The 27,578-nt window shown below is 52.0% G+C and overlaps 1 protein-coding gene across 1 annotated transcript; it reads left to right on the forward strand.

Moving 5' to 3' along the window:
* The first annotated feature begins 14,289 nt into the window (after window positions 1-14,289).
* Window positions 14,290-18,809, forward strand: NPPC (natriuretic peptide C). Its single transcript, XM_032277924.1, has 3 exons — window positions 14,290-14,527; window positions 14,980-15,290; window positions 18,311-18,809. The coding sequence occupies exons 1-2, from the start codon at window positions 14,438-14,440 to the stop codon at window positions 15,268-15,270; spliced, it is 381 nt and encodes a 126-aa protein (XP_032133815.1). The 5' UTR covers window positions 14,290-14,437; the 3' UTR covers window positions 15,271-15,290; window positions 18,311-18,809.
* The last annotated feature ends 8,769 nt before the right edge of the window (window positions 18,810-27,578 follow it).

Genomic DNA, 27,578 nt, shown 5'->3' on the forward strand with positions numbered 1-27,578 from the left:
TTAGCATGAGAAATCTTCATATGAACTTGGTAATGCAACCCAAGTTACATATTAGCCAGGAAAAAGCTATTTTTTTTATTAGAATAAAATAAAGTAAGGCCAGGCATGGTGGTTCATGCCTGTAATCCTAGCATTTTGGGAGGCCAAGGTGAGTGAATCGCCTGAGCTCAGAGTTCAAGACCAGCCTGGGCAACACAGTGAAACCCCGTCTCTACTAAAATACAAAAAAAATAGCCAAGTGTGGTTGTGCACACCTGGTCATCCCAGTTACTTGGGAGGCTGAGGCAGGAGAATTGCTTGAACCCAGGAGGCAGAGGTTGCAGTGAGCCGAGACACTGCACACCAACCTCAGCAACAGAGCGAGACTCCATCTCAAAAAATAAAATAAAATAATAAAATAAAATAAAGTAAAACCTTTCATATTTAAAAAACTCTAGTTACAATACTTGAAGCCTGCTCGGTGGACTGGAACCTGAGAAGTCATCCCCCACCATCCCCTGGTGAGGAAACTAAATTGCTTTCTGTGGAATGATCAGCTGCCCCAAGGTGCTGCTCTCAGTTCCAGAGCCAGCCCATCTGGGTTTAATCTGACTTAGCCACTTAACAAATTGTGATCTAGGGCAAGTTACACAGGACTCAGAAGGTCACTTTATATTGTTAAATATAAAAGGTGAAGGAAGACATAACATTGGGTACTGCATTGGTTAGGTCTCTGGTTGCAAGCAACAGATCCCAATTCCAATCTGCTTAAGCACAAAGGGAGAAGAGTGGTCCTTGGCTCAACAAATTGACATGACAGGAGTATGACTGAACTCAGAGACTGAATATGGCCATAGCCAGCTCCAGGCCAACCACCTGTACATTACAGGAAAGAGACTTCATCCTTGCCAGCTCCACAGAGAGAAAACAAATCCCTAGATGTTCTTTAATGGGCTGGCTTGGATCACATGCCCATCCCTGAACCAATCATATAGCCAGGGGGTGCAGCCCATTGTAAACACCTGTTCTTCCCTTCCCAACACCCTTTACCCTCATCCTTTTGTTAACAGTAATCGATTTTCATCTGGAGACTCATCCTTTCCTCAACCTCCAGGGTTCTGCTGAGGCAGGCAATCTCCATATTTCACCTCTGCGGCCCCACAGATTGATGCTTGAGCTAAATCTAGCCAATCTATGAAAAACCATGCCCCTGGCCACAGTGACTGGACAAGTCAAACAAGTCAAACAAGGCCAACAAAGCCAGTCGGTCCTTCCGTAAGATTCTGTATAGACATTAGAAGAAGACATCTGGGAGCATCACCCTCCCTGCCTCCATCCAATACCACATGAAGGAAGATGCTCTGTAGGAGGAGAAAAGAATAAGGCTATCACATGGAGGCAGAGAAGTTACTGGGAGCAAGGGAGAGGCTCAACATCACTTGAGTCACTGAATCTGGTGGCCTCTGAGCCAGCAAATAGCCCCTCAGCCTGGACTTCCTGGTTATGCAACAATGTTCCTTATAGCTGAAGTTATTTTTCTGTCATTGACCAATTGGGAGCTTGGTTCCGGCCAGATCTGGGTCATGTGCTTGTGTCTATAATAAAAGAGATGGGCTATTGAGATTGGCAGGCCACAATAAAACAGGGTTAGAGTGGAGGGAGAGTTCCCAAAAGAAGTTGGTGCTGCACAGGAGAAAGCAATAATAATATCCAGACAAGTATTAAAACAGTCAGTTACCAAATAAACACGGGTTTTATCCAGTTCTATTAGGCTTTGCAAATCAATTGTCAAAAAAATAAGTATGCAGAAAATAATTAGGAAAGCTGTATATATTAAACTTTGTGTGCTACAAATAATTGTCATATTTTTAATGCACATGAGATATTTATAAAAACAATATATATTCAGGCACAAAAGAAAATCTGGCTGGGGATGGTGACTCATAGTTAGCCTGTAATCCTAACACTTCTTCGGGAGGCCGAGACAGAAGGACTGCTTGAGCCCAGGCATTCAAAACCAGCTTGGACAACAGAGTAAGATCCTTGTCTCCACAAAAAAAGTAAATTAAGGCTGGATGCGATGGCTCACACCTGTAATCCCAGCACTTTGGGAGGCTAAGGCAGGCGGATCACCTGTGGTCAGGAGTTTGAGACCAGCCTGGCCAACACGGTGAAACCTCATCTCTACTAAAAATACTAAAACTTATCCAGGCGTGGTGGCTCAGGCCTGTAGTCCCAGCTACTCAGGAGGCTGAGGAAGGAGAATCGCTTGAACCCGGGAGGCAGAGGTTGCCGTAAGCCAAGATCGCACCACTACACTCCAGCCTGGGTGACAGAGCAAGACTCCAACTCAAAAAAAAAGAAGTAAATTTAAAACAAGTTAGCCGGGTGTGATGGTGCTCGTGTATAGTTCCAGGTACTTGGGAGGCTAAGCTGGGAGGACTTGAGCCCAGGAGGGCTATGGTGAGCCGTGATCGTACCACTACATTTCAGCCTGGGGGAGAGAGTAAACCCTGTCTTAAAAAAAAGAAACAGAAAACCTCAAAAAAGTTCAAATCTCATAAATATTACAGTTTGAATATCCCTAATTCGAAACTTCAAAATCCAAAATGCATAAAATCCAGAACTTTTTGAGCACCAACATGACGCTGGAAGGAAATGCTTATTGGAGCATGTTGAATTTCAGATTTTTGGATGAGGGATCCTCAGCTAGTAAGTGTACAATGCAAATATTCCCAAAACCAAAACATCCAAAATTAAAACATTTCTGATCCAAAACATTCGGGATAAGGGATATTCAACCTGTATAAGTTATACCATCTGACTTCAATACAGTAATGTTAAAAACCCATAATAAGAGTTTAATGAGGCAGGGCACAGCGGCTCACACCTGTAATCCCAGCATTTTGGGAGGCCGAAGCAGGTGGATCACTAGGAGGTGGGGGTTGTGGTGAGCCGAGATTGAGCCACCGCACTCCAGCATGGGCAACAGATCGAAACTCCATCTCAAAATAAAAAAAAAAAAAAAGAATTTAATGAAAATACAATGCAACTAATTAAAATTAAAATTACTTTTATAAATATAAAGTAAAAATAACATTTATATAAGTAAGCGACTGCGTGGGGAATTTTTTTGTTTTAAGGCAAAACCAGGGGAAATACCTACCAGTCTATAGAACACATGCAGTAGCTCTCAAAACTTGACAGAAGAGCAGAACATGTTTACCTGAGTTGAATATTTATCATGAATCAAGTTAAAATAAAATGATGAAAGAAACAATTATCACTACATCATATGGGAAATGGATAATAGTAACATGTTAGTAAGAGATCTTTACTCACCACTTACCACAGAACATTCCAGACAGGTTAAAGTTAAATCCACACATGCATACACACTCATACAACCATTTTTTAAAACCACAACAGAAGAATATAAAAGCATATGCTTCCCCTATCTACCGAGACACTGGTGTCAGGATGAAGTGTGGGTTTCAGGGCAGACAGACATCTGAGTTTCAGTCCCACCCGTGGTGCCTACTCAAGTACTTAACATTTCTAAGCTTAGTCTCCCATCTGTGTAAGGTAGGTGAAAATACCCAGTCCGCAAGAATCAAAGTCACTATGTGGTCCACACTTTCAGCCTCTGTCGTGTACTCGCCAGGCTGGGTACTAGGGCAGCAGGGCAAAACAAACAAGATCTCTGCTCTCCAGGAACAAATGGCCCAGGAGAAAGGCCTGAGCCAAGTAACCACACAAACATTTAGTCCAAGAAAAGAGCAGGAGGCTATGAGAACTCAATACATCTCGAAAATGTGTAAACATCTGTATATGAGCATAGAAAAGCAATACAGTAAAAGACCATTTCACAGTAAACATGAAATTAATAATATCGATACATCTAACTCTGATCAATACGAAGCCCATATACCAGGTCATGCCCACTGGCACAGGGCTGACAGAATTCCTCCAAACCACAAAGAGTGCTCATGCTACAAACCCTTTCAACCAGCAATTAGAAAGAAAGAAACAAAGGAAGGAAGGAAGGCAAGGAGGGAGGGAGGGAGGGAGAAGGAGAGGAAAGAAAGGTAGAAAGGAAGCCGTGTGGCTCACGCCTGTAATCCCAACACTTTGGGAGGCCACCTCAGGCAGATCACCTGAGATTGGGAGTCCAAGACCATCCTGACCAACATGAAAAACCCCGTCTCTACTAAAAATACAAAATTAGCCAGATGTGGTGGCGCATGCCTGTAATCCCAGCTACTTGGGAGGCTGAGGCAGGAGAATTTCTTGAACCCGGGAGATGGAGGTTGCAGTGAGCCATGATTGTGCCATTGCACTCCAGTCTGGGGAGCAAGAGCAAAAACTCTTTCTCAGAAAACAAAAAGAAAGGTAGAAAGGTAAGGGGGAGAGAAGGAATGAGAGAGGAAGGGAGGGAGGGGAAAGAAGGAAAAGACAAAAACTCTGTTTCTACAGAGATGTTTTTACTTGGCGGTATTTGTAAGCACGTGACACTGGAAACAGCCCAAATCCTGACTGTGAACCATTATATTGCAGATATGCAGATATGCAGATTCATGGAAAAGGTTTTATGAAATCATATTAATGAAAAAGTTGATCACAAGATATTATGTGCACTTCAATTCCAACCAGGCACAAAAGTTGCCTGGAGGACCTGAAAACCTAGCAAAGCAGTAGGCAGGCCATGTTATATGGGTGGAGCGGTGCGTATTTTGCTGTTAGTTTGACGTTTCTGTTTATCTTGCACTACAACATTGGGTAAATATTCCATACCAAATGTCTAAGAAGGATTGATTTTTAAGGGACCATTCATCATTCCACCCAAGTAAGTTCAGCATCCCCAGGTTATCTTCCTTAAGCTCAGCCTGCAGTTTCCAAGGAAGCAAGAGACTGTGTGTGCAGGGCAGAGGCCGGCAGAGCCAGCCGACGGGCTCCTCCTACAGAAGCAGCTGCCCATGCATGGGCTCCTGGCCTGGTGAGGCCTGGGAGCATCTTATCGCATGAGCTCATGTGAAAGGCCCATGCCTCCAGATCCCCAGTAAACATATGCCGTTCCTTTCCTGTCACCGCCCAGCCCTGCTCCACTGCCCATGAGCTCATTGCTGCTGGCAAGGCCTGCTGGGGTCAGATAACCACCAGGGGCAGCTCCTTTCCCAGCCTCCAGCCCCTGCCCTGTGCCCCCAGGCAGAACAGAGAGCTTTATGTGAGATTAGCCTCTGTCCTGGGGAGTTGAGCTGGTTCTCTCACTCCAGCCCTGCCCCCTAGTGATGGCCTGGCCTCAGTCTGTGACCAGGTGGACCTGCCCAGCCTCCAGGCCCTGCCCAAGCCACTGTCTTGTTTCTGTCTCTCCTGTCTCAGTCCCAGAATCTGCAGCAACCCTGAGCCCAGAGGCCATTTCCCAGGTGGGTGTCTGCCAGAGGAGTCGCTGGACAAGGGAGAGGGGGCAGAAATGGAGGCCCTGGCCTTAGGGACCCTGGGTGGCTGGTATCGGGGGAGGTTTCTCCCAGCAGGTCAGAGCTGGTTCATTCATTCAGTCTCACAGAAGAGGCTCCCCCCGCCCCGTCGTGTGCCAGGCCCCGCAGCAATGGAGTCCCAGATGAGTCCCAGCAGTCCTGATCTCACAGACAACTGGAGAGAGAATGTCCCCCTGGCCCTGCTCTGTTCCTGTGGGCAGTGGTCCTCGCCTAGGCCTCAGGACCCCGCCCCACCCACCTCCTACACCAGCTGGCTCTGGCCTCAGACCACTATACACTGACCACCAAGAGGGCCGACGTTCTGAAACTAGAGCTTGTCTTCCCCCACCACAGCCAAGGCATTCCCAATCAGCCCTGCCTCGCCCTTCCCAGACTTCCCAGATCCTAATGGGAAAGAATGGGAAGAAGGCACAGTGAGTTCCCAGAGAAATGGCCACTGACAACTGGGCACAGTGGCTAACACCTGTAATCCCAGCACTTTGGGAGGCCGAGGTGGGCAATTGACAAAGTCAGGAGTTCAAGACCAGCCTAGCCAAAATGGTGAAACCCCATCTCTAGTGAAAATACAAAACATTAGCCAAGTGTGGTGGCGCATGCCTGTCATCCAGCTACTCCGGAGGCTGAGGCAGGAAAATCACTTGAACCCAGGAGGCCAAGGTCGTGGTGAGAGGAGATCATGCCATTGCACTCCAGCCTGGGCGACAGAGCAAGACTCCATCTCCCTCCCAAAAGAAGAAATGGCCACTGACAGACATGACAGAAGCCCCAGAGCTCTGAACCCCACCCCCACCCCCAAAACGGCCACAGGTGGTGGAGGAGCTGTGTCCGTTTGTCTGCCAAGCCACGCACCACATTCCCACAGGAGCCCACTGAATGCAGGGTGGAGACAGCTGTTCCTCTCAGCAAATGTTCTCTGGGGGGAAGCAGGGTAGCCCGCTCCCCAGTCTGTCCCAGTGGCTCGCTGGACTTCAGCCCACTCACTCATGGGGCTACAGCAGCCTGCTGAGCCCATGTGGCTGAGGGCAGACCATGGAGCCAGGTGGGGCCTCCACAGTTCCATCTGCAAAATGGGGCTGGTCACTTTGCCAGGGGAGCAGGCTGTGGGGGCAGCAGGCACAGTTCCCGGGAGAGCAAGCCTCAGGGCTCAGCAGAGTGGGCACACCCTGGAAAAGCTTCCCAGGCCCTCTCACTTCCCTTCTGTCCTGGCCACGGCCTTCTGCCAGAAGCACTCCTGAGGGTCACACGGCCCTCTCCAGCAACCTCACCTCCCAGGAGCTTCTCAGCGAGCAACCCGGGCACACCACCCATCTACCCACTGCTCTGCTGCCCATGGAACTCAAGGGACAGAGAGAAGGTGGCATGCCTGGGTCCAGGCAGGTTCTATCATCTGCAGTTCTGGGGACAGGCTGCTCAGCGGCTGACACAACTTCTCTGAGCCTGCAAAGTTTCCTCGGGTCACCGGAAGGAGCAGGGCTCCACCGTCTGGGCTCCTCTGTCTGGACACTGTCCTTTGAAGCCAGACGCCCTGTCTCCCACCGTGCAGATGCCAGACCTTCCCCCGCCCTCCCCGACTCAGCTGCCTCCCAGCTTTCTGGATTTTCTTACAACACCTCACTCCCCACAATGTGTCTCTGAGCCTGATGAGGCCTATTCTGCTTGAGGAACACATTTGGATCTAATGGGGTGAGAAGATGCTGAAGTTAGAAATATTTGCTTGATTTAGTAATGCATATGAGCATATGTCTCATTCATTTTACCTACGTGAACACTCCCCCTTCAGGCTGCAAGCTACGGTCAGCAACTAATTCTTTAGAGGCAGTGTGATCATTAGAATCATCGCCATCAAATGATTTTGAATATGATTTTTAAAGACAGCAATGCTAGCAGTCAGCCTGGACCAGTCCTTGAACACTGCCCTGAGGATTTGCTTTGCTATTTCCATGGGGAACCTTTGGGGCCCCCTAATTTTATGTCTCTACATATTGATCCCTTTCCCTTCTATCCATTGCTGAGGGAAGAAGGCAAGGACATCCCAGATGTCCTCACCCTCACATCAGGGGCTCTCTGTGGGAGCCCTAGGGCTCTGGTAGAATGGTTATTCCAAGAATGGAGTGCGGGGGAGGTCAAGCAGTGGGCACTGAGGGCATGGAGATGCCTAGGGCTGATGTGTAAGCAACAGGAACCAGCTCTGGCTAAAGGAAATGGAAAGGAATGCATTAAAAGGGCATTGGAGGCTGAGCGTGGTGACTCATGCCTGTAATCCCAGCACTTTGGGAGCCCAAAGTGGGTGGATCATCTGAAGTAAGGGGTTCGAGACCAGCCTGGCCAACATAGCAAAACCCCATCTCTGCTAAAAATACAAAAATTAGCTGAGCATGATGGTGCAGCCTATAATCCCAGCTACTCAGGAGGCTGAGGCAGGAGAATCACTTGAAGCCGGGAAGCAGAGGTTGCAGTGGGCCCAGATTGCGCCATTACATTTGGCAGTCAGGAAGGCTTGGGAATAACTTAGCCAGGGTCAGTTCCCAATGTCTAGTGCAGAACAGGTTGAGGGAGGACCTCAGTGCAGCCATTAGTGCCAGACTTTATGCCAGCCTTTATCAGTGACAACTCTGTCACAGAAGAGTGGTTGCTATGCCACCCTGTCCAGGAAACACTCTTGTAGTATGATTCAGAGCGATCCCGGAAGACCTGGCTTCTCTGAGACGGTGGCACCCAATTTGAAACTCAGGGCTAGTGCCATGGGATTAGGGCAGTCCAGGTCATACACCATGTGTAGGTTTCAAGCATGCCTGAGAAAGCAAGCACGTGATGTCTCAGCTTCTCCAGTGGGCTGAGATGCCGGGCAGCAGCAACGATGGACATATGCCCGCTTCACATGGACACTCATCTCTGCTCCTTACCACTTCTGTGGGCATCGACATCCTTAATCAGCTGCTTCCTGGGGAGTTCTGAACCCCATACAGCTCTATGCTGGGACTTTATCTCGTACATTATTTCTCCCACAAGGCAACACAGGCCCTCATTTCAGGAGAATGACCTTTCTTCCCCTTGCCAAGTGTACCCTGGACATAAGGGACCTTCTTGGGCAATCCTCAGGAAAGGCTTGTTGTGTAAGGTTGCATGTTGGGCCCAGAGACACTTCACACAGGCAGAATGGTGGCTTTTCAAACAATTTATGGGCTTTGGGCTTAAAAGTGTCTTCCAATCTCTGTGGAGCACAGATTGCAAAAAGTTTCTTCCCTCCAGCCCTCATCAGCAGCTGGCTTGGTCATGTCTGCTTCTCACAAGTGTCTTCTGGTCATTCTCATCTTAGAAACTGACCGCTTACCAGAAAGCAGTTGGTGATGACACACTCATGGGGCAGAAGTCTGCGGAGAAGTTTCTGGCTTGGAAAATCCAGAGACATGGCTCCCTTGAGGTGACTGATGGTCCTGGATCCTAGCAAGTCCATTCCATGATCCCTTCTGGGAAGGTGCCAAGTTAAGGGGCTTCTGTGAGACACTTAGGGGTCCCTTCTACCCATAGGGAGAAGCCCCCTCCTCCTTGAAGACTGTGGCCACTGTCAAATCTGAAACAAGGTCTCCAGGACCAGACAATAGACATTCTCCTCCAGGTACAAACCAAGAAGGTGGGCTCGCTGCAGGGACCCCCAGAGCAGGAAAAGAGTGGCTCACTGCTTGGAAAAGCTCCACATGACCAAGATTTTACCAGAGTCCAGCCAAGGCTTGCACTTGTCCCCAGAGCAAGAATTTGGCAGCAGATCCATTTGCTCTGCAAACATCTGGTGCCGGCTCTGAGCTGAGGTTGGGGTGCTGAGCTCTTTTCTGCTGGGAAGGCCCTCTTGCTCACTACCCTGCTCACTTTCTCAGTGAAGCCTCAGCCCCTGCCCCCCTCACCTACCCGTTGACAGCCAGATGGAGAGCTGTTGATTCCCCCAGGGAACGAAGCCTATTTGTGGAGGACCTATCTTTTCTTTTTGACAAGCGAGGGAAAAGGAGGAATGAACTCTGACGTCATGGGTTGCGTAGGACAGTGGGGTTGGAGGCCATCTGGAGCAGGTGCTGGCAGGGCCCCTGGGAAAGGGAAGGAGGGCAGCTGGCTCATCAGATGGGGGTGTCCTGGGGTCAAAGACTCATGGCACAATGAGGTTAAGCTTTCCTGGAATCTCTGGCCCGTGAAGGATGAATGACACTTCCTTGGCCTCCAGCTCCTCCGGTACTCCAGTCCAGCCCCATGGGCTCAGGAATACTGGAGGAAGGTACCAAGCTCAAGGAGACCTTGTCATGCCTGGGCCTCTGTGTCCTCTGAGGGGCAGCACCACTAAACAGTCCTGGGGAGTCTCAGGGGCTGCGGGGGTCCTCCTGCCAGAAGTACGAGTGTACATGCAGTGACATTCAGATCTCTCTTCCGCCCCAGCTGCCTCCTGCTGCGTTTTGTCCAGGGAGAGATTGGAAGCCTCTTATCAGGCCCTGGATTCACTCTGCCCTGTCTAGAAAGCAAGGATGATGTTTTTCTAATTACAGGTGGTGAAACTGAGGGCCCCACGCAATGACAGGACTTGGCCAGGGTCCCGCAGCAATTTCCCCGCCTGGCCTCAAGACCCGCTCACTGCCTGTTTAGTGTCCTCTCTGAGAAGTTATGCAGCTGGAAGGGGGCCCTGGGATGAAATAATTGCAGAGAAACAGATGGGCCGCTCTGCAACCCTCCCCTCCTGTATGCCTGAGAACCCGCCTCTGCAGCCCTGGGGCCAGGAGGGGGCGCTGCTTCGCGGGGCTCGTGTTCCTCCCTCCTGGGACCTAGGCTGGACAGTGCCGTCTTAGCTGCTCCTTCCCCAGCCCCCCAGAAGCCCTTCCACACACCTTTCTCCCACCAGGCATCCTGACCAGGGCCCACTCCCATCTTCCATCGCGTCCTGATTCCGGCAAGACATCGCCTGTCCCAAGGAAGGGCCCCTCTCCAGTAGGTGTGAGAGTCTCACCTTGCCCTTCTGGAAGGAAGGAAAGCGTGAAGAGGGGCCCACAGAATGGGGTCCCACCCTTCAGAGGGCAAGAAGGGAGTACACAGTCCCATCCATGCAACTCTCCAACGCTGAAGGCTCTGCATACCCCCAACCTACTGTGGCAGAGCCCATACCCTGGACTCACCCAGGCAACTCTGCCACTGAAGGCTCTGCACACTTCAGGCTGGCTCTGGCCTCCCACTTCCTGCTCCCTCCCGCTCCCACCACACCTAGCTGACCCCCTTCCCTTTGCCTCATCTTCAGGCACCCCCAATAAACTCATTTGCCCTTCCCACCTTCAAGAGCTCAGCAGGGTCCCCTCTCTCTATCACACACCCTGCCTCCAGAACACCACTGAATTCAGAATTGCCTCTCCCCAGCCTGCCTCCTCTGGGCACCCCTGCCTGAATCCCTCTGCCCTCCCTAGGTCTGGGCATGTGGGGTTCTGCAGTCTCACCAGCCTCCCCTGCCCTCTGCATTGCCCTTTAGTGAGGTCTCACATTTGGTTTTTCTTGAATAGCACCCCCTAGGCCTGGCTCTAGCACATTCCACTGTTAGCCTACTTTTCTTTTCTCTCTCTCTCTCTCTTTTTTTTTTTTTTTTTTTTGAAAAGAAGTCTTGTTCTGTCATCCAGCCTAAAGTGCAGTGGTGCAATCTCGGCTCACTGCAACCTCTGCCTCCCAGGTTCAAGTGATTCTCTTGCCTCAACCTCCCGGGTAGCTGGGACTGCAGGCGCCTGCCACCATGCCCAGCTAATTTTTGTATTTTTAGTAGAGACGAGATTTCACTGTGTTAGCCAGGATGGTCTCGATCTTGTGACCTCATAATCTGCCCATCTGGCCCTCCCAAAGTGCTGGGAAGCCTGGTTTTCTGTCAAGGGTTTCCTCTTCTCGTCTCTTCTCTTCCTGTGTTTCCAGGCTCAGCACAGACTTTTCCTTCTCCAGGAAGCCCACGCTGCTAGTCCAGGATGGAGGAGGAGGCTTCCTTGGGTGGCCTCAGCCTGAGCTGTCCTCTTTCCTGTCATTGTCCTTTTCAGCCTACAAAGCTCATGTCTGTGTCCTAGGGGCTCTTCCTGGCTGGGACGGAACCCTGCAGGCTTCAGGGATGCTCAATGGATACCGGGAGGGATCAGCGAGATCAGTGAAAATGACAAGATTTCTAACAGAATGACCGGGTCCTTGGGTCCTTTTCTCCCTCTTTTGCCATTAGGAGGGCATTTTAAATTGAGCAGTCAATAACATGACTTGAATAGCTCATATTCAGCTGCTGAGTCAGTTCAACTTTCCCAGCCCATGCCCCCGGGGGGCTTAGGGCAGAAGAAGCAGACTTCATGAGGGAAAAGCAGCAAGAAGGGGCTTGAGTCCCAAATGGAGGCCCAGGAGGAAGACAGGGCCTCCCCTGAAGCTCCCCAGGCAAGGAAAGCAAAGAGAGAGGGGAAACCTTTGTCTTCAAGGCAGATCTGTGCTAATGACACACCTCCAGGGTCCCTCCAGCCCAGGCCTCTGACTCTTACCCATCCCACCTCCCAGGCCCCAGCTAAGTAGAAGCTGCTCCACAGCCTGCCCTGGGGAAGCCTCCTTCTGCAGACGACCACCGCCCAGTGGCCAGGAGTGGCAGCTCACCAGATTTCCCTTCCAAAGAAGGGAACGGGAGTTCAGGGTATTGGCTCTGCCACTGTAGTTGGGGGTGTCAGTTTTATTAATTTAGCCTCAAAGCTGAAACAGAGAGGAGACCTAGATAGTCACTGGGCAATCACCTGGATGCAAATGTGTCTAGGAACACAGAAGACAGGAAAGACCAGTCTACGGACGTTCAGGCAGAAGGAAGTAGCCAAAACAGCAGAAGCTTCCAACCTGCCCTTAATAAGGGGCTTTAGAGGATGTACCACTGGCCCCTGGAAACCAGCCCAGAGCTTGACTCTAGAATCAATCTGTGTGGCTCTCCCTGGCCCTTTAAACAGGTCTGAAGAAAGAAAGTGTCAGAGAAGTTCCAAATGGTAACATCCTTCTTTGTATAGCAGGCAAAAAGCAGAGGGAACTTTCCAGCCCAACTGGATTCCCTCCCTATTCTGCCTTCTAGTTCCTCTTCCTTTCTCCTCAAATGAAAAAGTGGTGCCACTCTATGGGTGTTAATGCGGAGAGGAATTGGGGGGCTGCGTGGAGGTGGTGAGTCAACTCCAGAACCCACAAAATGTGCCCTGTTGATGTCTGGATCTTCCTGGAGACCAGGAAACTTTGCTGCCCCAAACTCAGACCTCAGGTGTAGGCTGTTTCCTGCACAAAGGGACCTGTGGAGTGGTTGGTCCAGTGTTGTGACTCAGGGTATAAGAGTGGGAAGGGGTAGCCAGAGAAAGGGGCCAACAGATCAGACGATGATGCTGCTGCCTCAGCAGCTCTGGGACCAGGCTCACTGCCATGGAGGGCAGAGGAGGCTTGGGGGAAACCTGGTTCTCGAAGCCCCTCTTCACTCCAGCTGCCTTCCTGCCTCAGGCACAGCCTCCTCTTCCTGGAAAAGCTCATCTGGGCTTGGAATGGTCTTCACACCTGGGGGCAGCCACTGCACTCCTGCCGCAACATTTGTTCTTATCTGTCCAGCCTGCGTCCTGCTCAGCAGCAGCCAGTCATAGATTCTTGCACCTCACTCAGTTTGGGGGATCTGGGCTGTCCGCCTCTGTGGCCCAAACCTCAGTACCCATGTGCCCACCACACTCCTCAGTGCTCAAGGGACTAAGAAGCCCAGCACAAGGCTTGCAAGTTCATGACTGGCAGGGATATGTGCCGTGTCCCGAGAGCCACGAGAACCTTTCTGCAGCTAAAAATGGGAATTTGACCACCTGTCATGGCCGGCAGAGGCCGGACTGGGCCCCTGGCTGGCTAGGAAGCTCCTCCCCAGCCTGGGAAGGCGCACAGGATACTGGAGCGGGTTTCCCCCAGCAGCGGATCTCCGCGTGGGTGCAGGCAGGGTCAGGCGCGCATTGTTCCCACAGACTGAATTCACCAGCGGAGTCAGACCCGGGGACGTTCTTGTGTAGGCGACATCGGCTGAGGGTGAACCTAGAGCCTTAACTGGCGAGCATAGGTTGCCGCCAAGCACACGCATGAGCATCGACGTCTTGGGCTGCCCGCGCTCGCAGTCCCCTGGTTCCCGCCTCGCGCTCAAACACCCAGGCTGGCTGCAAGCTTGAACTCTCCGATGTGGAAGACTTGCGCACCCCACTGCGGCCCAGGCGAACCCTGCTCTCCCTGCGCCTCCCACCCCAGTCCTCCAATCCCATCCTCTACCTCCCCAAACTAACGATGCCGCTGTGGTCTGCCCTCCCGCTCTGGCGAGCAGGTGACAGGCAGAGCTGCTATGCCATCCCGCGCCTCTCAGGCGACCAGCAGGGCTGCGTGGATTTCGGGCAGCGCCAACTTTCTGCCTGCATGACTTCGGGCAAGTGACTTAATTCCTCTGAGCCCATCTTTGCACCTGAAAAGAGGGCTACAGATCCTTTCCAGGTAGGGCGAGTGTGGTGAAGACCCAGCGGGTTCACATGGCACCAGGAGCACTGATGCTCGGCAGGCCAGAGCGCGAGTTCGCTGCAAATGGAGTTCCCCCGTGCGTGCCGCTTTGCAGCTCCAAGTGCAGCACGGAGCGAGCCCGCCGAGCCGCGGGATCCCTCCCGGGTGGGTTGAGGGAGGGGAGCCCCCGCGGCCCCCTCCTGGCCCTCGGCGCGGCCGCGTGCGTGGTGCCATTGGCCCGGGCTGCCCGGTGGGCGGGAGGATGACATCAGCGGCAGGTTGGATTATAAAGGCGCGAGCGGAGTCACGGGCCCAGAGCGCACCCAGCCGGCGCTGCGCAGCACTGGGACCCTGCTCGCCCTGCAGCCTCGCCAGCCTGCTCCGCACCCGCCTACCGGTCTGTCCGCCGACCCGCGCGCCCTCGCTGCCGCCTGTCTGCGCCCCTCAACCCCAGCGGCACCATGCACCTCTCCCAGCTGCTGGCCTGCGCCCTGCTGCTCACGCTGCTCTCACTCCGGCCCTCCGAAGCCAAGCCCGGGGCGCAGCCGAAGGTGGGTGCTGTCGTGGGGACGCCGAGCCCGGGAGGGGCGTGGGAGGCTGGGGGCTTGGAGAATGCGGCGCGCAGGACCCAGCAGAGAGGAAAGGAAAGCAGCCCTCTCCTCCGAGATGCTCGCGGGCGAGAGCCGGGGAGCCCTCGAAGCGCCTACTCGTGGGTCCATATCCCCAGACTCGGGAGAACGTCGGCCCATGTGCAGCCCCCTGTACCAGTGTGGCCTGCCCGTCGAGCAGCGAAGGAAGGGAGGGCAGGGCAGGGGCTTCCCGAGTGAGCGGCGGCGGCGGCCGCGTGGCAGGTGGATGCGGGGCCAAGCTGGCCGGAATCCGTGGGGGCGGCTCCAGGCTCGGGAGGGACACCCCGCGCCGGCGGGCGCGTTAGGCTGGAGAGTCAGAGTCCCCTGTACTGCAGCCACGCGCCCCTTCACCTACCCGCTCTTTCCTCGGACAGGTCCCGCGAACCCCGCCGGGAGAGGAGCTGGCGGAGCCCCAGGCTGCGGGCGGCTGTCAGAAGAAGGGCGACAAGGCTCCCGGGGGCGGGGGCGCCAACCTCAAGGGCGATCGGTCGCGACTGCTCCGTGACCTGCGCGCGGACACCAAGTCGCGGGCAGCGTGGGGACGTCATGTGCAGGAGCACCCCAACGCGCGCAAACACAAAGCATCCAACAAGAAGAACTTGTCCAAGGGCTGCTTCGGCCTCAAGCTGGACCGAATCGGCTCCATGAGCGGCCTGGGATGTTAGTGCGGCGCCCCCTGGCGGCGGTGAGTACTGCTGACCCCGCGCCCACCCCAGCCCGGCCTGGCCGCCCGCCGCCCAGCCGGCCTTCGGAGGGGAGAGCGCCAGCCGGCTTTGCTCAAGTTGTGCTAGCCGTTTGCCGGCCGCCCCCTTATTATCCTACTTTACAGACAAAGAAAGCGAAGGATAAAGTGATCGGGGAACTTTTGCAAGATCAGAAATGGCTCAGCCTGGTTGAACCCACCTGGCTTCTTCTGGAGAAGCAGAAACAAGCTTGGTGGGGTCTTACCCACCCCTGAACCGTAGCTGAACTAGCAGCATTGGCCCCGATTTGCCAGCTGGTGGGGGGACTGAGGGGAGATCATGGGTTTGTGGGAGCAGAGAAGGAAAGGTACACCCACAAGTCCAGGGGACATTCATCATCTGCCGGCCACCATGTGCCCTGTAGGGAGAATAGCCCTCTGTTGGCACTGTCAGGGCGCTCTTCTGCCTGGGGCACTCGGATTTCTGTCCCTTCTCTAAGCCCAGGCAGTGGGCAAACTGGTCTGTCCAGGGTCCTGAGGCAACTGCAGCCTGGTGGTTTCAGGGGTGAACCTCAGTGCCTGTGGCACTATTTCAGGGAATAAGAGACACTAAAGTAAATATTTTTTACCTTAACCTCAAACTCAACATGTCCCAGAGTCCCTCACCAGCCCTGTCCCCCGCTCAACCGGTGCCCCGGACTCTGTTTCTAGTGTGGGGTCTCACGTGGCGCTAGGGCTGGAAACCTCTGCCCTACCATCACACCCTGCCAGGTGCTGCAAGGTGGTAATTTCCAGCTGCAGAGGGCCTCACCTCTTCTCCTTCCCTCCACTCTCTTCCTGCCGCCTACCAGTGCCCACCAAATAACAACACCCAGCCTCTGACATCGACAATCATGTGCGTTAGGATCAGGCTCCCATGGCTTTCTGGCTTTCTTGCCTCCAGCTCAGCAGCTGCCACTGCCTGTCCCACACCTTGACTGTCCCACCCCAGGCCATGGGCAGGCTGCTGTGTCCACCCCAAAAACCCTCGTCAGCATCTGATCTTCACCCAGAAGGAAACCAGAGCGCCTCTCCAGCACACTGTAAAAAAATAGTTTTTACAGTATAGAACGCTGTTTTGCACAGTGTGTGAACCCATTCACCTCCCCATATTGAACAGCTTAAGGCACTCCAGGACCCACTGCACCCCCAACAGAATATTTGTCGATGAGCACTCCCACCTACCCTAGGTTTTAACCAGCGCGCTTCCTCTCTTTGCAGCCAGACCTCGCTTGGCTGTGGGCTTCTCCCCAGTTCTGCAGAGGCTTCAGTTGTCTGTGATCTTGACTGTCCCTTGCACAGGGAGAGAAATGATTCTGACACTTGGGGACCAGACTTCAGTAGCTACCCTTGGAATGCCTTTGCTCTCTTCTCTCCTGTCTAAACAACAAAGAGACAGTCTGAGGCCTCAAATTTTCAATTTGACTTAAGGGTAAAGTTCAAACTTTAGAATCTGAACAAATGTTAGTGAAATTTTCATGGGTTCATGCCTGGAATGCACATCCCCTAGGGCCTTGTTCTTGGCCTTGGCTGTCTGCAGTCACCAAGTGATGGCCAAAAGGGTGGAGAAAGATCCTGTGTAGGAGGAATCCACATTGCTAAGAATTCTCCACCCCTTTGATGGGGGGTGCATTTCATTAATCTCCTACAAGCTCTCTTAGCCTAGATGAACACTTACCCTTGACCCCAGCTTACCCCCAGCACCAGCTGTTTTATTATTATTTGGGAAAGAGGGTGTGGTTTTATTATTGGTTGTTTTTTTTTTTTTTAATGAAAAATAAAAACCTCAGCCTCACTGCCACCCATTCCCAGTGAGAGAGCAGAAATCCCTCCTGCAGGCTCCTGGCGGTGATGCCCAGGATATATCACTGGGCTTAAAGGAAAAGACAGCTTCGATTTTTCACATTAATGAAAACTCTATGAGGTTGTGGCCATTTCTCCACGCAGGGGTTGACGGGCTCTGAGCACCACCATAATGATGGTCGCTGATGGTTCTAGGTGCTGATTGTATAATGCTAATGACAGAGACAGGGGTGTCTGTAACCTGAATGAACATTTTGGCCCTGGGGCCCAGCTACATCACAGACAGCTGTCATCTGTGTAAACACCTGGCAGAGCCAGAGAAGGGAGTGGGGGAGAGTTCATCAAGCCATTCTGGCCCAGGTCCATTCAGGGCATGCTGTCCTTTGGGAGGGCACTGAACGTCCTAGAAGGCCACCTTCCTTGGGCCCCGGGGCACCCACATACCCATTAGCAGGGACTTCACCCTGACAGTGCTCAACCCAGAGCCCATGACTGTGCATTCCCCAGGGCTGGTGTGAGACACCATTTCCTCTGCCTCTCAAGGGGAGCTGGACCCCTTCCTCTGCGCAACCAGCTGGGGAAGGAGGTGCTGTCTGCTGGGTGGCGCCTGCAACCCAGACTCTGCCGATGCCCAATCCGAGGCTCCCTGTTGAATCCAAAAACCAGCCCTGGGAGGTGGCTATTATCCTGTTTTATGGGTGAACACTCCAAGCTATCCAGGGTCATCCAGGGAGTCAATGTCAGGGTAGAGATGTGAGCCCAGGCTTCCTGACTCCTGAGATGTCTCCCTTCTCCTTCCATCCACAGTCACCCAGACACACGAAGCCCAGGCAAGCACTGACTGAGGGTTTGTGTCATAGCAAAAAAGGGATAGGAGATTTTCCATTCTCTCTGCGCCTCCCTGAGGGCCAAGGGCAAGGCCTGTGGTTAGACTGAGGCGGAAGGAGGGCTGCGGACACTCTGTTTCCACCTGTGCTGGGACGGCAAAGCCGAAGGGGGCTGGGGAGTGCGCAGAGGGAGCCCCCTCCTCCACAGGAAGGCCTGGTCAGGACGGGGGTGGGGCAGGGGCATCCCTCAAGCTGCTGTGGGAAGGGGAGGAAAGGATCTAGAACCACCTTGCCCACTGAGATTTCTCAGCTAAGAGGTCAGAACTGAGCATACATGTCCACTCTGTGTTTCAGGACTGGAAACTGGCTCCGTTGTGCTGAGGTCATCTTTGGTCATCAGCCTTCAGCATCTGGAAACACCTCCAACGCAATGTGGCTTTGACATTTCTTTCTTTCTTTCTTTTTTTCCTGGTACTGGGGATACACAATACCAGCTGTTTTATTATTATTTGGGGAGGGGGTTGTGATTTTATTGTTTTTTTTTAAATGAAAAATAAAAAGTTATATATTATATATATATTATATACATGAAACACACACACCTACACCGACTCGATGACAAGGGACAGTTTTTAAGAGACTGACAGAACCAGCTGTAAAACATTGCTGTTTGTAAATTCATGTCATGCATAAATGTATTTATGTTGTAAAGCTATTTATATTGTTTATAAAGATATATTTATAAAAATTTTATTTATGTAACTAAATGAAAGAAGTCAATCATTGTAATGTTTTTGTCCTAACTAGTTGAAAAAATGTAAAAAAAAAGTCATTCCATGAATATCTTGAAAACTGTCTTCATTTACTTGTCTTTATTTTTTAGGACTTAGGCTGAGGCAGAGGGAGAATGTGAATGAAGAAAAGGCGTTTGCTTCCAAATAGATCTGACAGCCAGATTCCCAGTTCTGGATTTATCTGTGTCAGGATCCCCTGGAGGGCTTGCTAAAAATACAGACTCCTGCCCCCGCCACCCTCTGATCCACCGAATCTTATAGGACTGGCTGTACAAGTTTTGTCCCAAGTGATTGTGACCAGCTCAGCCAGGTCAGGAAGCTCTGCTCAAACACCAGACTACTACAAAGTCAGATGTTATGAATTAAATTAATAACGGCCGGGCGTGGTGGCTCACACCTGTAATCCTAGCACTTTGGGAGGCCAAGGTGGGTGGGTCACCTGAGGACAAGAGTTCAAGACCAACCTGGCCAATACGGTAAAACCCCATCTCTACTAAAAATACAAAAATTAGCTGGGCAAGGTGGCGGGCACCTGTAATCCCAGCTACTCCACAGGCTGAGGCAGAATTGCTTGAAGCCAGGAGAGGGAGGTTGCAGTGAGCTGAGATCACAGACTGCACCCTAACCTGGGCAACAGAGCAAGGCTCCATCTCAAAAAATAAAATTAATATTGAATTCAGCTGACTTAGGTTCCTGTAAATTCTGCTCCATCTTCTGCTATTAGTGGAGGAAGTAGCTGCTAACTCCCTCTCTGCTTTGGGGAGATTTAGAAGGCTTCTGCATATCTTGCAGAATCAGTCGGGTCACCTTACGAATCCCAGCAACTCTGTTTTCTAGACTAGCTCACAAAGCCTAGGATGGGTAGTTTCTGCCTCGTAATGACTGCCATGGTCAGCTGGGAGCTGAGACCTCAGAGAAAAGGAGAAGGCATTATCAAGTTTCATATCTGTATTGTGCTGTGCTTTGTGGGAGGGTTGTGGGTTTTCTTTTCACTTGAAGCCACTAACAATTACATTTCCTATGCCCCATGGGAGCTATGAGTGTGGAATAATGAATATAATTTAGAATTTATGAATATAATTTAGATGAGAATCTCTTTTCCTAAAACCAGCTGGAAACTTTGAAATAATTCCGAGGTGTTCTCACCACATGCTCAGATGACAGCCCTGTGCAGCCTTCCCTGTCGTCCGTCCCCTGTTAGGGGAAGGTAGGGACATGCCCTCTTGGGCCAATACCACCGGTGGATTGAGGGCACCCTGCTGAGGGGTTTTGGGAGCAGTGTGGCCCTGTGCTCATGGGTCTGCAGGCCTGGAGGAAGAGTTCTGGAGAAAAAACTGTCACTGGGGAGGTGGCCAGCGGCACCTGGTCTTTCTGGGGGGGTTTGAGCCCCGGGACCTTTGCTCCAGGTAGCCCTCCAGCAGCAACCTCTCAGGTGGCTGGGCAGCCAACACAGTGACATTGCCCAGGTGAGAAATCCTCTTGTAGACATTCTTGGCTGGGCACAGTGGCCGCACCTGTAATCCCAACAGTTTGGGAAGCCAAGGCGGACAGATCACTTGAGCCCAGGAGTTCAAGACCAGCTCAGGCAACTTAGCGAGACCCCCATCTTTACAGAAAATAAAAAATTAGCTGGGTATGGTGGTGCCCACCTGTAGTCTCAGCTACTCAGGGGGAGGCTGAGGTAGGAGGACTGCTTATGCCCCAGAGATCAAGGCTGCAGTGAGCTGTGATCACCCCACTACACTCCAACCTAGGCAACAGAGAGTGTCTCACACACACACACACACACACACACACACACACAAAGAAAATACATGTTCTAGCTTCTCCAACTTCCCTCACAAGTTCATTTCCTCTCAACTGCCACAGGTGCCCCAGCAGACACTTCCAGTCCCCCTTTGGGGGCCCCTGTGGAAGCCGCCCAGGGCATGGCTACCTTCCTCTGCCTCACTCCCACCTCCGTGGCTGGAAGATCAGGAGCTCACATCATAGATGCTGACAGATGCAGCACCCAAGCCTCGCCAGTGAGTGTCCCAGCTCCCTGTGCTGTCTGCAGACCCCTTACAGGGAGGGAGCATGGATGGCAGTGGGTGACACGGCCGGCTTTGCTGGTGCATCTTCCCAAGCAAAGGCGTGACTTCCCAAGGCCCAGAGGCAGAAGAGATGGTGAATCCTGGGATCTAGGGAATCATCACAAGAAGCTAAGGGTTTTCCCTGTGGAAAACCCAGTGCCCAGGCTGCCAGTATTCTGGGCTGATGCGGCCGCTTGGGCCCAAGCCACACACACTGTCCTCCTAAGTGCTCTTGTCCTGCGTATTTGCCTGCAAACAACACGCACAGCCCTCTGCTGCCAACTTTGGCCCTTGCCAGGCCAAGGCTAGCCCCTCCGCTGTTGCTTTAGGATGCAGCCATAGAGCCAGGCCTCCCCTTTTATACCCAGCCCCGAGGTCCTGCAACTGCCTCCTCAGCAGCGACTGAAATATGTTGTTGCAGCCAGGGGTTTCTGCAGGAAAGCCCAGAGGGTTGACGAATGTTTGATAAGTAACCCGAAGTGTTTTGACACCCCCAGAGATGGCCCAGGTGCTGGGACCTGAGAGCGTCCAGACTTGGTCCCCTGTCCTGTCCTCCTTCTTCTCAGGGAGACTCACAACTCCAAGCTGCCTGGAGCACCTGTGGCTTCACTCCCACCTGAGGTGACAACAGGCAGGGCCAGCTTGGAGAAACAGCGCCCAGACGGGGATCGCTGGAGTCCCGGTCCTTGTCTCAAATCGGGCACCTCTGCAGGGCAGGAAGACACCGTGATCGCCTCTCAGCCTTCCTGCTACCATCAATTGTAGAAGAGTCCCTGGGAAACGCCGCGGTGCTGGGCAGGCCAGAGTGCAGCAGAGGCAAAGAGAGTTTCAGCCCGAGGGCCTCGTTTCCTTTCCAGCAGCACAGCCATTGGGGAAGTCAGGGGCCCACAAGGAGGAGTCACCTGCCTGCCTCGTCCCTGGTGCCGTAGCTGTTGACATGTAGAAACCCTGGCCCTGTAGTGCTAGGCCCGGGAAGCCCACCTTGGGCCCCCACACACCCCTGGAGGACAGGCTTGGTCTGTCAAGCCCATCTGAGGATGTCACGTTGAGAGGCAGCACCGTGGGGCAGAGGTGGTGCACCCGCCATGCAGGTGGTGTGGCTCCAGTGAGGCTGGGCGGTTCCACCAGACCTACAGCAAGTGGTCTGGGAGCCTGCCTTCCCCGCCGAACAAGCAAAGGTCCTCCCCTGGCAGTCATAACCCCACAAGGGTGGTGGGAGACAGGGATCTGCACAGGTGGGGCGCCCTGAGGGTGATCAGAGAGGCCTCAATATCCAGACCCTGTTAGTGCCTTAGGAAGAGCTGTTAGTCCAGTCAGGAGAGTCGGGGGAAGGCTGGGCAGCCCACCCTTGGTTGTGGGGGTAAGTTGGGAGGAAGCATCAGTGGGGGGCCCATCAGAACTGGGATTTGAGGCTGGGCGTGGGGCTCATGCCTGTAATCACAGCGCTTTGGGAGGCCAAGATGGGTGGATCGCTTGAGGCCAGGAGTTCAAGACCGGCCTGGGCAATAGGGCAAAACCCCATCTCCACAACAACCAAAAAAATTAGTTGGACATCGTGGTGCCCACCTGTAGTCCCAGCTACTCGGGAGGCCTCAGGGTGGGAAGATCACCTAAGCCCAGATTGCACCACTGCACTCCAGCCTGAGTGACAGAGTAAAACCTTGTCTCAAAAAAAAGAGCGGGGGGGGAGCAGATTTGACTCCAATGGTTCACACGAAGAGCTTTAAGGAAGGGAAAGTTTCCAGAGTCGAGGGCAGCTGAGAGGAAGGTGTCCAGTGGGAAGCCAGTTTCTCCCCTGGGGCCTAAGGGAGCCATCCTCAGAGCTACGCTGGGTCGGGGTTGTGCCATGAGGCAGGAACTCCTGCAGGGATGTGGACCTTTCTCCCCTCCAGCCTCCTGCTGGCGTGTCTGATTATGGGGGGGAGGGGACCGCAGGGCAGGGCAGGGCTGTGAACCACCAGCACTGGAGGCCTGTGTTGAGGTGTCAGCCAGCACTCCCTCTCACAGGGATGAGGCCAGGCAGCAGGGGTAGGAGCTGACACCCCCTCTCTAAAGGTAATTTCTTGTCTTGGTGCCAGAAGACGGAGTGACCACATCAGAATTGTGGATGCAGTGTGACTAGCAGGTCTGATCCTGGGAGTGGCCCCTTATTTACGGCTATAGCGGACTTGCCTGGTGGGTCGCTGGTCCTCCCTCCCTGCCCCAGAGAGTGCCAGTTGACAGTGTTCCCTCCCTGGTGGCAGACTGAGGCTCTCTATCCGATCTTGGTCCAGGCCCTGGACAGATGTCATTTGTTGTTCAGTGAAGGGACAGGGGCAGAAATGTTTCCCAGCAATCTCTAGTCCATTCCCCTCTAGGGCAGACCAGCCGCAGGGCAGCCCACCCCACCCCCACCCCCACAGTCTCCTCTGTCCTGTTTGAGAATTTCAGTTTGCTTCTCACACCTCTGATTCAATCTTCTGCTACGTTTTCTATCTCTTTGTAAGTTTTCTGTATCCGATCCTTTTCCCCTTTTGTCTTACCTGGTTTCCTTTTGATCTCACTGTTACCTTTTCATTTTAGCTCCTGATTCAGAGGCCATGTCCTCCTGCATTCAACATCAAATGTAGCAGTTTGCTGAAACTTTCTTCTAGATCCTTTTGCAGACGTATTTGAGAGATCTGTTCTCTGTGTATCCTGAAGCCATGTGTGAGCATCCCATCTCGCCAGGTCACTTTTGCGATTTGCGATCTGTATTTAGTTGGAGAAAGATGTCGGGAGAACGGCGGAATATCAGATGGCAGGAAAAGAGCCTGCCCATCTCAGGGAGCACCACCCACGTGGGCAGAGGAATGGCTGGCAGCCCACCTGTCCTGGGGCTCTGAGTGGAGACCCCCAGAATGGAGAAGTGAATGCTGTTCACTCAGTCTTCACTGAGGCATTTGGTCCATGGGCCAAAAGCCACGGCGGGGTCAGCTGTTCCTCTCCAGTTCTACTAGCCTCAGTTTCCTCATCTTGCTTGACATTGTCTGTTGACCTCATTCAGAGTGTTGTGAGTCTGAGTCCACATTGATGACACCCTGCCTGTATAGCCCCCTCCAAAAACAGCTCTGAGGCCGGGCGCAGTGGCTCATGCCTATAATCCCAGCACTCCAGGAGGCTGAGGCAGGAGGATCACTTGAAGTGAGGAGTTTGAGACTATCCTGGCCAACATGGTAAAACCCCACCTCTACTAAAAATACAAAAATTAGCCGGGCACGATGGCATACACCTATGGTCCCAGCTGTTCAGGAGGCTGAGGCAGGAGAATGTCTTGACCCTGGGAACCTGAGGCTGCAGGGAGCCACAATCATGCCACTGCACTCAAGCCTGGGTGACAGAGCGAGACTCCATCTCACAAAAGACAAAAACAAAACAGCTTTCGAAGGGTGCGATGGCTCACACCTATAATCCCAGCACTTTGGGAGGCTGAGGAAAGCAGATCACCTGACGTCTGGAGTTTGAGATCAGTGTGGCCAACATGGCAAAATCCGGTCTCTACTAAAATACAAAAAGATATAAAATGCATGCCTGTAACCTCAGCAACTTGCGAGGCTGAAGCACGAGAATCGCTTGAACAACCCGGGAGTCGGAGGTTGCGGTCACCTGAGATCACACCACTGCACTCCAGCCTGGGCGACAGAACAAGGCTCTGTCTCAAAAAAAAAAAAAAAAAAAAGCTTTGGAGCCAGAAACTGTAATAAATTACATTCCAATTTAAGCTGTTCAATCATTTTATTAGCTTTTTTTTTAATATTTAAGATATCAGAATATAAGTTCTTAACTGTTTTATTTTGCTATTTTCTAATTGGTTTATTTTTATATATTTATTCCTTCATAATTTATATTGGTTTTAATTTTTTGTACCCTTTCCAAATGCTTAACTCAACACATTCCAGAGTATGACTGTATCAGTATCCCGAAGTTTTGATATGTGGCAATTTCACTATTCTTAGCTTCTAAATAATCTATTGACTTAATATTTTCCTAACAAGTGGAGTTTAATTTTTGTTTAATTCATATTATTAACTTTAGTATTATTGAGGTTGGGTTCAGGGCTTGTACGGTTTCTGCTTTATTATTGATTTCTATGTTTTAATCAATTTCGTAACTAGCATGCAGATAGTTTGAAAATACGAAGACCAGCCAGGCATGGTGGATCACGCCTGTAATCCCAGCACTTTGGGAGGCCGAGGCGGGCAGATCATGAGGTCAGGAGTTCAAGACCAGACTGGCCAACATGGTGAAACCCCGTATCTACTAAAAAAATACAAAAATTAGCTGGGCGTGGTGGCTTGTGCCTGTAATCCCAGCTACTTGGGAGGCTGAGGTAGGAGAACTGCTTGAACCGGGACCAGGGAGGTGGAGGCTGCAGTGAGCCGAGATCATGCCACTGCACTCCAGTCTAGGCTACAGAGCGAGACCCCATCTCAAAAAAAAAATAAATATAAAAAATGAAGCCCTAATAACACAGTTCAAAATTCTGTAAATATTTAATCCATTTTACCTTTTAAATGACCATGACCCAATCTTCTGACCCTGTTTTTGATTCACTAAAGACGGATAATGGTGTTGTGTGGGAAGTAGAAACGTTCCTTTTTAAAGTTTCCTTTCTTGTTAAAGAATAAGTGTGCTAATAACTCGGTTGGAATTAAGCCCTGTCCTAGGTAGCTGTTAGACGTGCCATGCTTACGGCACCATTGCTTATGCTTGGGCCAATGTCTTCATCTTAATTTTGACTTTCTGTTTTTAAGGTTCTTTTAATTTTTTGTTCCTTTTTACTTGTTTTCTGTAGACTGTTGTGCTTGCTTTTATCTTCTGCAATGATTTGGAAAATAGGCATCCTGTTTTTAAATCTGCTGGGGGTTCCTTAAGGTTTTTCATGAAAACTATTAAAGGCAGCTTTATATTGCTATCCAAATGAAAATCATACACAATAACTTCAGGCTTCTTCAGAAAAAGACAAGGAGTGTTGCCCGTTTGCTCCTTCCTGGCCTCCTCTGTCCTTTCTGAGGACATCATCTGAGGACCTTCTCCTTACCTGGTTAAAACCACCAACCTCCTTTTCCCACATGGGCCACTCACCTTTGACTGGGGCTGGCTTCCCTGCTCACTGCCGCTCCTCATGGCAGCCTGGCCCTCTCCCAAGGTCTATGGGGTTTAGATTTCAGCCTAGCATATGGACATGGGGTGAGTGTGTGTGTGTGTGTGTGGGGGGGTGTTTTGGATCATTCCAGGCAGCACAGAGCAATGCTCTGTGGAGTTTGACGACTCCAGCATGAGGGCAGAGACAGCTCTGTGAAGCATCCCCAGAGAAACACACACCTGTAGCAACTGCTCCCCCACCCAAGGAGCCAGAGGGGGGTTGGAGAAGGGGCAGGCCTGTCATCACCAAGGCTGTCAGGCTCTCTGAGACCTCTTTCACCTCCTTCATTTCATGAACTACTAGGGAGCCCTGTGCACAGCCTCGAGGCTCCAGATGTGAGACAGAAACAAGGTTCCCAAGTGTCCTGCTTATACAGTCAAGGAGGGTGGACAAGAGTCACGTCACACGTGGAGGGACACCATGGGCTGGGACAGCTCTGCAAAGGGATCAAGGACTTCCCTAGAACAAAGGCAGACAAGGTGGAGGGGCTGATCAGAAAGCACAGCGATCAAGAGTGGGCCAGGGTGGAGCCAGGGTGGGGCCAGGGTGGGGTGGAGGTGCTAGGGTGGGGCAGCGGTGGGGCCGAGGGGCTGAGGTGGGGCCATCTGGATTGGGATCCCAGTGTTTGGATGCTGGGATAAGATAGAGGACCTGGGGTAAGCTTCGAGCCCTGGGAAGGCCTGCGGGGTTCTGCTCCCTCCGTCACTTGGTTTTCCCATCAGCGGGTCTGTGGACATAGCTCAAGCTTCCTTTGTGGACACTGAGGGGCCCAGTGCTGGTGTGAAATCTGGGTGTGAGCAAAAAGAGTCAAGACAAGCAAGCTGACAGTGGCTTCTGGGCTCACATGGACTAGAAGTCTCTGGACAAGCTATCATGGCAGGAGGGCTGCCCTCAGCACACGGGGTCAGCTTCCTTCACACAACCCACAGCAACAGTGATGCTCGGCACCTGGGGACAAGCGGCCCAGGAGGAAAAACGTGGATATAGAGTTATGTCTACATTAAACTAAGCAAGTCAGTATTATTATTGAGATGGAGTTTCACTCCCCTCACCCAGGCTAGAGTGCAATGGCATGATCTCAGTTCACTGCAACCTCCGCCTCCAGGGTTCAAGTTATTCTGTCTCAGCTTCCCAAGTAGCTGGGATTACATGCGCCTGCCACCACAAAAGAAAATTGGCTAATTTTCTTTTTTTTAGTAGAGACAGGGTTTCACCATGTTGCCCAGGCTGGTCTCAAACTCCTGACCTCAGGTGATCTGCCTGCCTTGGTCTCCCAGAGTGCTGGGATTACAGGTGTGAACCACCACGCCCAACCCAAGTCTGTATCACTATAAGATTACACATGCGCACATCTATATCTCTATGATTTCTATCTATGCTCATACTTTCTTCCCAGGCCCAGGGATTGTCTTGCAGACACCCCCGCAATACGGAGACATGCGCCACACCCATGAACCCACATTGTTTGCAATGAAGAGGTAATTCACACACACAATGTTCATGCAGCATTATTCATACATGGTCAAAAAGCAGAAATAACCCAAATGTCCATCGCCTGGTAAATAAACAAAACATGGCATCTCCATGCAGAA

This window comes from Sapajus apella, unplaced genomic scaffold (genome assembly GCF_009761245.1).
Source record: "Sapajus apella isolate SASKATOON/1434 unplaced genomic scaffold, GSC_monkey_1.0 scaffold10, whole genome shotgun sequence".
NCBI classification, from domain to species: domain Eukaryota; kingdom Metazoa; phylum Chordata; class Mammalia; order Primates; family Cebidae; genus Sapajus; species Sapajus apella.